This window comes from Phacochoerus africanus, chromosome 4, assembly GCF_016906955.1.
Source record: "Phacochoerus africanus isolate WHEZ1 chromosome 4, ROS_Pafr_v1, whole genome shotgun sequence".
Taxonomy (NCBI): domain Eukaryota; kingdom Metazoa; phylum Chordata; class Mammalia; order Artiodactyla; family Suidae; genus Phacochoerus; species Phacochoerus africanus.
The window spans coordinates 142,791,455-142,802,684 of NC_062547.1; the positions used below are offsets into that span (position 1 = coordinate 142,791,455).

An 11,230-nucleotide genomic window follows, 5' to 3' on the forward strand; every position below is an offset into this window, starting at 1 on the left:
AAGGCAACCCTGAAACCTGGTTAAAAAAATGTTTTCTAAGACACTCCTGATACTAAGTGGTTAAGAAAGTAAGTGCATTTGTAAAAGGAACTCAAGAGTGAAGATGAATTCTTACTTAAGATGAAGAAAATTGGGAGTATAATAGAAAGATAATAAAAATTTAATAGGGACTAGATTTTAGATAATGTTATGGAATTATTGTTACTTCGGTACATGGAGAGGCACTGCTTGAAAATACTCCATTTAGACCGCCATGCGTCTGAAAGAAAACTTTGGCATTTCCTTGAAGTTTTTGAGAAAATAAAACACTCGGAAAGGACGCAGGGTGGCGCTGCAGCATTAGAAGTAGAAGGAAGAAAGCTACCAGCCTGCGCTCCTTTAGTCAGATGCTCCGCCCGCAAAAGCAAGCAGGAAGAGGAGGTTTTCCGAGGTGGTGCTCCGGAAAATCAGGGCCCTAGACCTCTCCACTTATCCCAATTATCTGCGTGATACTAGAAGATAGATCAGCGACAACGCGAGCCCCATCTGGGTCAGGTTTGCTGGGAGACCGGAAGGCAATGGAGGCCGGAGAGAGGAAGGAACGCTTTCTGAAACAAAGGCAAGTCTTGATATTCTTTGTTTTGCTGGGCATCTCTCGGGCTGGTTCGGAGCCTAGGCGCTACTCAGTGGCGGAGGAAACGGAGAGTGGCTCCTTTGTGGCCAATCTGTTGAAAGACCTGGGGCTGGAGGTCAGTGATCTAGCTGCGCGGGGTGCCCAGGTCGTTTCCAAAGGGAAAAAAATGCATTTGCATTTTGATAGGCAGACGGGGGATTTGCTGTTAAATGAGAAACTGGACCGGGAGGAGCTGTGCGGCCCTACGGAGCCCTGTGTGCTACCTTTCCAGATATTATTGGAAAATCCCTTGCAGTTTTTCCAGGCTGAGCTACAGATTAGGGACATAAACGATCACTCCCCAGTTTTCCTAGACAAAGAAATAATTTTGAAAATTCCAGAAAGCATTGCTCCAGGAACTGCTTTTCTAATTGAACGTGCCCAGGACTTAGATGTAGGAAGCAACAGTCTCCAAAGTTACACAGTCAGCCCCAATTCCCACTTCCATCTTAAATTACAAGACAGTTCCGACGGCACAATATTACCACAGCTGGTGCTGGACAAAGCCCTGGATCGCGAGGAACAGCCTGAGGTCAGATTAACCCTCACCGCCCTGGATGGAGGGACTCCACCTAGGTCTGCGACCGCCTTAATCCGCGTTGAAGTCCTGGACGTCAATGATAATGCCCCTGCGTTTGCAAAGCTGCACTATGAGGTGCAAGTCCTGGAAAACAGCCCCATTGGATCCCAGGTTGCCATCGTCTCTGCCAGAGATTCAGATGCTGGACTCTACGGAGAAATATCTTACGTATTTTCCCAAGCATCTGAAGATATTCGCAAAACATTTCGAATAAATGAAAAATCAGGAGAACTCCTTTTAACACAGGAACTGGATTTTGAATCTATTCAGACCTATACATTAAATATTCAGGCAACAGATGGTGGGGGCCTTTCTGGAAGTTGTGTGGTGTTTGTCCAGGTGGTAGACCTGAATGACAACCCCCCAGAACTGATCATGTCAACACTCGTCAATGAGATCCCGGAAAACTCGAAGGAGACCGTAATTGCTGTATTCAGTGTTTCAGATCCTGACTCAGGAGACAATGGAAGAATGGTCTGCTCCCTTCAAGAAGATCTTCCTTTTACTCTTACGCCTTCTGTGGAGAATTTTTACACTCTAGTGTCAGAAAGCGGGCTGGACAGAGAAAGTCAAGCCGAGTACAACATCACTATCACCGTCACCGACCTGGGGACCCCCCGGCGGCACACCCAGCACAACCTGACCGTGCGCGTGGCCGACGTCAACGACAACGCGCCCGCCTTCAGCCAGCCCGCCTACACCCTGCGCGTCCGCGAGAACAACAGCCCCGCCCTGCACATCGGCACCGTCCGCGCCACCGACGCCGACGCGGGCGCCAACGCCCAGCTCACCTACTCGCTGCTGCCGCCCTCCGACCCGCACCTGCCCCTCGCCTCGCTCGTGGCCATCAACCCCGACACCGGCCAGCTCTTCGCCCTGCGCGCCCTCGACTACGAGGCCCTGCGCGCCTTCGACTTCCAGGTGCGCGCCGCCGACCGCGGCGCGCCCGCGCTCAGCAGCCAGGCGCGGGTGCGCGTGCTCGTGGCCGACGCCAACGACCACGCGCCCGTCGTGCTCTACCCGCCGCAGAACGCCTCGGCGCCCTGCCCCGAGCTGCTGCCCCGGGCGGCCGAGCCGGGCTACCTGCTGGCCAAGGTGGTGGCGGTGGACGGCGACGCGGGCCAGAACGCCTGGCTGTCCTACCGCCTGCTGCAGGCCACCGAGCCCGGGCTCTTCGGCGTGGGCGCGCACAGCGGCGAGGTGCGCACGGCCCGCCCGCTGAGCGAGCGCGACGCGCCCCGGCAGCGGCTGCTGCTGCTGGTGCGGGACCACGGCGAGCCGCCGCTCTCGGCCAGCGTCGCGCTGCACGTGCTGCTGGTGGACGGCTTCTCGCAGCCCTACCTGCCGCCGCCCGAGGCCCCCGGCCGCGCGCCGGGCGCCGGCGCGGACGAGCCGCTCACCGTCTCGCTGGTGGGGGCGCTGGCGTGCGTGTCGGCGCTGCTGGTGGGGTCGCTGCTGGCCTTGGGGGCGGGGCGGCTGTGCCGGCGGGGCGGGGCGGCCTCGGCGGGGGGCGGCTCGGGGCCCGCGGAGGGCGGCGTCGCGGGCCAGCTGCTGGACGTGGGCGGCACGGGGACCCTGGCCCACGGCTACCGCTACGAGGTGTGCCTGGCGGGGAGCTCAGGGACTTTCAAGTTCCTCAAGCCTGTCATCCCCAGCTCCCTTGCTCAGGGTGAGGAGAGGGTTAGCGAGGAAAACCCCAATTTCAGGAATAGCTTTGAATTCAGTTAAGTATTAAGAGTCTATGATGCTTAGTCTCAGTTAATTTGTGGAAAGTCCTTTTTTACTGCCTTGCCCACTGGGGTTGTTTTTATTTTAAATATAACTTAAACCAATTCAGTGCATGTTACTGGTGTTTCTCCAGGTGCTGCTCTGAGGTGTAATGAATGCAAATTTTCTTTTGTTTCCTTACTGTTGATTAGTCTCACTGTAACTTAATTCAATTTAAAGCGTGAAATTCTGTATTTTCACTAGCCTTTAATTTTTAAGTTAGAGCACTCCCCCTTTTCCCCCCCAAAATTCACCTCCCACAGTCCCTGGGTTATTTTCTCAGTCTTACATTTTTAAAGGTTTGCTATAAGTATATGGGGTTCTTTTCCCTACCCAGAATATTTGTATTTGTGTATCTCTTATGCTAGTTTAACTTTCTTCCTGTGAATTCACATTGGCTAAAGCCATTAACGTGGGTATATGCGTGAATAACAAGGCACCCTTGCACACTTTTCTAAATATATACTTCCTTAAAGTGTTCATACATGAAAATTATTCTTTACAGATTGTGAGAATTTTAATGGATTCTACAAACCATTCACAGTAAAAAGCGCTCCATAAATCAACTACCGATATTCTAAAATGTAAATAGCAAGATTCAGTCATTTTCACAGACATGCTAATTCTTCATGGTTTCTATCAAACAATTTTAAACCTCTGATTATTTCACTCCCTCCCCTTAAAAATCTCAGCTTTAATTATTTTAAACCATTAGCTTAGAGTACTTCATTAAAATCCAAAAGATTTGAGGGACCATATATCTTTGCCCTTGATCAAATTTTAGAAACTTTAAATGTAGTTCAGTATTGCATTTTTTCAAAAATACTGGGACCACTTAGGATTCAATTGGAAATAAGCCCACGGGAAAAATATTTGTCTTGGTTTGCTCATTCTATTCTTTTGCACTACTTCTGTTTTTCACCTTTCACTTTACTAGACTTTTCAATGTTTTCTTTTTTTTAGGTGCTTGAATTATGTTTCTCAATAGCTCTCCATTTTACTGCACGATTAGCACAATGACTGGAAGACTGTAGGTTATAAATAAAATTTTGAATGACTGAAAAAGAAACGTCTATTTGACCTGTGATATATTGATATTTAAATACATTAAAATACTCACAGGACAAAATTTTGCTGGAATTAAATGCTCTCTGATTTAATTTTTGGTTATTAATTGAACTTCACTGTTATTCAAACATTATGCAGTTGTCAGTGCCTGGTGTCTCTTTCCTTCAACATTTTCCCTTTTTCTTTTCCTACTTAATTTTTAATCTCCTCACATGCCCACTAGCTTAAAGAACACATATGGAGGAATCTTGTTTTCAATTTTATAATCTGAATTTCCTTCCATAATTCCTGAAGTGATTCATTTAACTTTATTCTTATTTATTTCTTGCAGTTCAATTTCTGCTCCACACATTAAAACAAAATTTTAATGTTCTTCAGTCTATCTGTAAATGTTTAGGAGTTCCCACTGTGGCTCAGTGGGTTAAGAACTCAACTAGTATCCATGAGGATGCAGGTTCGATCCCTGGTCTCGCTCAGTGGATTAAGGGTCCTGCATTGCCACAAGCTGTGGAGTAGGTTGCAGATGTGGCTGGGACTGGGTGTTTCACTGGCTGTGGCACAGGCCAGCAGTTGCAGCTCCGATTTGACCCCTAGCCTGGGAACTTCCATAAGCTGCAGGTGTGGCCATAAAAAGAAATTTTTTTCCATCATTTTATGTTTATTTGAAGAAGTTATACTATTTAAATAATGGCAAATTTAAAGGTCTCACTTTGAATTTAGCACTGGTATAGAGAAGTATCTTGGTATCAAGTCTTTGATCTACCAAATTATTACCTGTAGGATCTTGGATAAGTCATATAATTTCTGTCCCCGCACAACTGTAACAGCCATTACAATAATGATCCAATAAAATAACAAGGACACTGAAGTGTAATTTTTAGCATAATTAATATTAATAGTAAATTTAATAGTCTTTCATATAACATTACTGATGACTGTGAAGAAGTGATACTGAACATAGGATGCTTGTGTTGTTTTATTTCTCTGCCTAAACCTTTGCAATAGCTTCCTTTTATTCTTAGAGTAAAATCCAGCCACCTATTATTTGGCCCCTGCTTACCTTTCTAGCCTTCTCTTCCCACTTATTCTTGAGACACTAAGCTTTGGGTACGCTGTCCTTCCTTCATTATCTACAATAGCTATGCTTTGCTATCCCAGGGCCTTTGCATATCAGCTTCTTATATTGTCATCTTCCCATCTAGTTTTAGCCTGGCAAATGCCTTCTCATCCTTCACATTTCAGATGAAATAGCACATCTGTGGGAAACTTTCTCAATGCCCCCCTTCATTAAGTTAGGTCCCCCTATTGTATACTTTCCATGTGCATTTCCTATATAGCACTTTCCACATTGTTTAAGTATCTGCTTAAAGTCATTCACCCCTTTAGATGGCAAACTATATAAGATATATAAACATGATCCTGTCTTACTACCACTGTACACTTAACTTCTACAAACTCAATAAAAATCTATTTCCATAGATGAAATGCTGCGATGCAGAATAAAGAGTTAATCCAGATGAAACCAGTAATTGTAAAATAACTGAAATAGAAAGGGGAGAGAGCTCTGTGTTCCTTGAATGAGTGTGAAAATGTTGAAGGAATTAGGCATTTGTGGCCCCGGATATATCCCCCAACATGATCTGTTATAATTTTTTTATCACCTTGCTTGAGGTAGTCTTTTCATAGCATTTTTTCTGACTATAAATTTAACTCGTGCACATTTTACAAAACTTGGAAAGTAAAGAAAAATACTAGTGAGGCAAAACATCATCATTTAGAGAAAAACCTTGTAAAAATTTTTGTGTAATAATTACAAGAGGCTGGGTGAGTAGCCCTAGCAAGTGTCCACATTCACATAATCATGGAAATGGGACTCTACCAAGAAGTCACTTCTTTTAAATAAGAGTGCAGTTCATCTCCCTAGGTAGTTTATTTAATACATATAACACACACAAAAAAGTCCTACAGTAGTGTCAACTAGGTTTGATAAAAGGAATAAGCAATTTTAAAAATCAAAACAAAACAAAAAACGTCCGGAAGAATACATCACCTCTCCAAGACTGACACGGCAAGCGAACGCATGGTGGCGCTGTTGACTAGAAAGAGAATTAAACCGAATGCACTGTGTATATTCTAACGCATCGATCCAGTGCAGTAAACTAGGGGGTGGGAGCCGGGGCAGATTTGTAAGCATGCCAATCTGAGACTCTGGAAAGGAATTTTCGCTAGGTCTTCTTCCAAGGTTGGGAAGCAAAAGACTGCGTTTCCTGGTGCTATTGGAGGCTAGCTTGGCAATACTTGTGGAAAGAACATGGCAGAAAATGCAATGGAGGCCGGAGGAGAGCGCTTTCTCAGACAAAGGCAAGTCCTGTTTCTCTTTGTTTTTCTGGGTGGGTCTCTGGCTGGGTCCCAGTCGAGGCGCTACTCTGTGGCTGAGGAAGAGAGGGGCTTTTTAATCGCCAATCTAGCAAAGGATCTGGGGTTGAGTGTGGGGGAACTGGCCGCGAGGGGAGCCCAAGTTGTGTCTAAAGGGAACAGACAGCTTTTTCAGCTCAACCATCAGACCGGTGATTTGCTCCTGCACGAGAAATTGGACCGAGAGGAGCTATGCGGCCCCGCAGAGCCATGCGTACTGCACTTTCAGATATTACTGCAGAACCCTTTGCAGTTTATTACAAATGAGCTCCAGGTGACAGACATAAATGACCATTCTCCGGCATTCTATGAAAACGAAATGCAGCTGAAAATCCTAGAAAGCACTCCACCAGGAACAATAATTCCTTTGGGAAATGCTGAGGATTTGGATGTGGGAAGAAACAGTCTCCAAAACTACACGATCACTCCTAATTCCCATTTCCACGTTCTTACGCGTAGCCGTAGGGATGGAAAGAAGTACCCAGAACTAGTGCTGGACAAGGCGCTGGATCGTGAGGAACAGTCAGAGCTCAGTTTAAAGCTCACTGCGCTGGATGGCGGGACTCCACCCAGGTCAGGGACCGTCCAGATCCACATCCTGGTCTTAGACATAAACGACAACGCCCCAGAATTTACACAGTCGCTCTATGAAGTTCAAGTGCTAGAGGACAGCGCCATTAACTCTGTTATTGTCACTGTTTCAGCTTCTGATTTAGATACAGGAAATTTTGGGACAATATCATACGCATTTTTTCATGTTTCTGACGAAATTAGAAAAACTTTTCAAATAAATCCAATTACTGGCGATATCCAACTAATAAAATATTTGAACTTTGAGGCGATTAATACTTATGAAGTTGACATAGAAGCCAAGGATGGTGGAGGTCTTTCAGGAAAATCAACCGTGATAGTTGAGGTGATTGATGTGAACGACAACGCCCCCGAACTGACTTTGTCCTCAATTATCAGCCCAATCCCAGAGAACTCTCCAGAGACTGTGGTGGCCGTTTTCAGTGTTTCCGACCTAGATTCTGGAGACAATGGGAGAGTGGTGTGTTCCATCGGGACCGATCTCCCCTTCCTACTGAAACCCTCGGCAGAGAATTTTTACACTCTTGTGTCAGAAAGCGGGCTGGACAGAGAAAGTCAAGCCGAGTACAACATCACTATCACCGTCACCGACCTGGGGACCCCCCGGCGGCACACCCAGCACAACCTGACCGTGCGCGTGGCCGACGTCAACGACAACGCGCCCGCCTTCAGCCAGCCCGCCTACACCCTGCGCGTCCGCGAGAACAACAGCCCCGCCCTGCACATCGGCACCGTCCGCGCCACCGACGCCGACGCGGGCGCCAACGCCCAGCTCACCTACTCGCTGCTGCCGCCCTCCGACCCGCACCTGCCCCTCGCCTCGCTCGTGGCCATCAACCCCGACACCGGCCAGCTCTTCGCCCTGCGCGCCCTCGACTACGAGGCCCTGCGCGCCTTCGACTTCCAGGTGCGCGCCGCCGACCGCGGCGCGCCCGCGCTCAGCAGCCAGGCGCGGGTGCGCGTGCTCGTGGCCGACGCCAACGACCACGCGCCCGTCGTGCTCTACCCGCCGCAGAACGCCTCGGCGCCCTGCCCCGAGCTGCTGCCCCGGGCGGCCGAGCCGGGCTACCTGCTGGCCAAGGTGGTGGCGGTGGACGGCGACGCGGGCCAGAACGCCTGGCTGTCCTACCGCCTGCTGCAGGCCACCGAGCCCGGGCTCTTCGGCGTGGGCGCGCACAGCGGCGAGGTGCGCACGGCCCGCCCGCTGAGCGAGCGCGACGCGCCCCGGCAGCGGCTGCTGCTGCTGGTGCGGGACCACGGCGAGCCGCCGCTCTCGGCCAGCGTCGCGCTGCACGTGCTGCTGGTGGACGGCTTCTCGCAGCCCTACCTGCCGCCGCCCGAGGCCCCCGGCCGCGCGCCGGGCGCCGGCGCGGACGAGCCGCTCACCGTCTCGCTGGTGGGGGCGCTGGCGTGCGTGTCGGCGCTGCTGGTGGGGGCGCTGCTGGCCTTGGGGGCGGGGTGGCTGTGCCGGCGGGGCGGGGCGGCCTCGGCGGGGGGCGGCTCGGGGCCCGCGGAGGGCGGTGTCCCGGGCCAGCTGCTGGACGTGGGTGGCACGGGGACCCTGGCCCACAGCTACCGCTACGAGGTGTGTCTGGCGGGAGGCTCCGGGTTAGATGAGTTTAAATTCTTGAAGCCAATTCTCCCCAGTGGTCTGGTTCAAGACATTGGGCAGGACTAGTGCAAATCTCCAATTGCAAGAATAGCTTAGGTTTCATTAACAGAAAGCATGAAAAAGTCATTGTTTGGCTACAAATGTTTTCTTTTCAATGAAGGCTCTTGAGTTGATGCAGTATTTTGTTTATATATTGACTTTACTAATTAATCGTTGCATGTTCTTTTTTCATCTGCTTCCTATCTTTTCAAACCAGGCTTATTGCCTCTTTTTAAATAGGTGAGCAAAAATAAATGCTTTATCTTTTAACGATGATTTCAGATAGGTTTATTTAAGATGTTTGTTTCAAATTCTATATCCAAAGCAATGCAGAGAGAATTCTGAACCCCCAGTCTTAGACTCTACCCTGTTGAAGGGAGTCAGATAATGTTCTTTATATATTATAATACTCTAAAGCAGCTTCGTTGTGGTTAATGAAGTAGGTAGATAAAAATGTTTTAGGATGTACCATTTTACGTTTTACCATCTTTTAGGGTTTTAGTACTCAAATAAAACTGATGCATGTAATTCACTGTTTTGACATTTGCAGTTAATATTTCAATATTGTCATGCTTATATGGGCCCAAAATGGACAAAAATTTAGGTTAATAGGGCAAATTCCTTTTAGATTTGCCTAAAGTGCATTTATAGTGGATGACTGAGGAAAAATTTAAACGTAAGGCCTTCTGTACAACTGATCAGTGTATTTCCATTTGATATGGAGCTCCCTTTGTGGCTCAGTGGAAAATGAATCTGCATGAGGATGTGGGTTCCCCCCATCCCTGGCCTTGTTCATATGGGTCAAGTATCTGGCGTTGCTGTAAGCTGTTGTGTAGGTCCCACGTGCGGCTCAGGGCCCGAGTTGCTGTGGCTGTGGTGTACACCGGCAGCTGTACTCCGATTCAACCCCTGGCCTGGAAACTTCCATATGCCATGGGTGCAGCTCTAAAGAGACAAAAAAGAAAAGGAAGGAAGGTAGGAAGACATAAAGAAAACGGTATTTAGTAAAGCATCTGGTGGGATGACAGGTGGGTTTGCAACGTCTGAGATGTAAGTGTTCTCAACCTGAAGGCCACGTTTTAAAGATGAAGAAAGTACATGTATATATGGTCTCCAAATGCCTCACAGTGAAAGTAATATCCCACCCAATCCTATTTTTTAAATTAATATCTACTTTTCATTTATATATGATATATGAGGGAAATATTTTGTTTCCTGTCTTAATTCCCTCCTTCATATTTCAACCTAACATGATTTAGGATTGGGTATGGTCCTTCTGGGACAAACCAGAAGCTGCCGTCCACATCTATCACCTGTAGAATAATGAAAAGATTAGAGTAGGAACTTCTAAAGTGGAAAGAGCAGTATCTCTGTGAAAGTCTAAATTAGCTAAAACTAAGAATAAAATCTGGGGAGTTCCCACTGTGGCACAGCAGAAACGAATCCAACTAGGAATCCACGAGGATGCAGGTTCGATCCTTGGCCTCGCTCAGTGGGTCAAGGATCTAGTCTTGCCACGAGCTGTGGTGTAGGTCTTGGCTTGGATCCTGCATTGTTGTGGCTGGGGTGCAGGCCAGCAGCTGTAGCTCCATTTCGACCCTCAGCCTGGGAACGGCCGTATTCCACAGGTGCAGCCCTAAAAAACCAAAAAAAAAAAAAAAGCACTGCTCTGTAGGGCCTGTCAACCCTCTGCTTCCTGGTTGTCATGGTGTCTGGTAAGGCTATAGATATGGGAGCTAATGGAGACATCATTTACTTTTCAATCTTCTGAGTAAACAAACTGATTGAATCTTACAGTAAAGCTGATTTTGAGGAAAACAGGTTGTAACTGGAGTAACTGATGCAGGAGAATTACAAAGAAAAAAACGTGGTCTCAACATGCTGCACACGGTGGTCCTGGATGACACACAGCCTGCTGGATGACAAAGAAAATCCACTGCTAAGCCGTCCTCTATTATGTACTGAGCTGGTACCAGGCAGAAAAAGATGGAATCCTGGAGGGTGACTTGAGCTAGAACCCATGACATTTTTTTTTTTTTTTTTTGCCATTTCTTGGGCCGCTCCCGAGGCATGTGGAGGTTCCCAGGCTAGGGGTCGAATCGGAGCTGTAGCCACCAGCCTACGCCAGAGCCACAGCAACATGGAATCCGAGCCATGTCTGCAACCTACACCACAGCTCACGGCAATGCTGGATCCCTAACCCACTGAGCAAGGCCAGGGATCAAACCCGCAACCTCAGGGTTCCTAGTCGGATTCGTTAACCACTGAGCCACGACGGGAACTCGAACCCATGACTCTTTTATCAATGATTCAAAGCCTCAAAGTACTTGATGTTTAAGCCCATGGACCTGGAAGCAGGGAGCATATCTAGGCTCCTAAGTGACAGACACAGCCAGGCACAAGTTCATGCTGTTCTAAAATACAGCTAGAAGCCATCCTTTATTTGGCATAGTCATGCTACACCTGGTCTAGGACCTATCCCAGTCCTTCCTTTGGTTCCTTGAAC

General features: G+C 48.1%; 2 protein-coding genes across 2 annotated transcripts; both read left to right on the forward strand.

Annotated features, from left to right (window-relative positions):
• Positions 1-383: 383 nt before the first annotated feature.
• LOC125126438 (protocadherin beta-2-like) lies at positions 384-3,479 on the forward strand. Its single transcript, XM_047778849.1, has one exon. The coding sequence runs from the start codon at positions 558-560 to the stop codon at positions 2,958-2,960; it is 2,403 nt and encodes an 800-aa protein (XP_047634805.1). The 5' UTR covers positions 384-557; the 3' UTR covers positions 2,961-3,479.
• Positions 3,480-4,980: 1,501 nt separating this feature from the next.
• LOC125126439 (protocadherin beta-3-like) lies at positions 4,981-9,456 on the forward strand. The gene has a single exon (XM_047778850.1). It carries the CDS (start codon positions 6,379-6,381, stop codon positions 8,749-8,751), a length of 2,373 nt encoding a protein of 790 aa, XP_047634806.1. The 5' UTR covers positions 4,981-6,378; the 3' UTR covers positions 8,752-9,456.
• The last annotated feature ends 1,774 nt before the right edge of the window (positions 9,457-11,230 follow it).

Excerpts from the sequence above, each read along its gene's own strand:
- LOC125126439 (XM_047778850.1), top strand. The coding sequence starts at position 6,379 with ATGGCAGAAAATGCAATGGAGGCCGGAGGAGAGCGCTTTCTCAGACAA.
- LOC125126438 (XM_047778849.1), top strand. The coding sequence starts at position 558 with ATGGAGGCCGGAGAGAGGAAGGAACGCTTTCTGAAACAAAGGCAAGTC.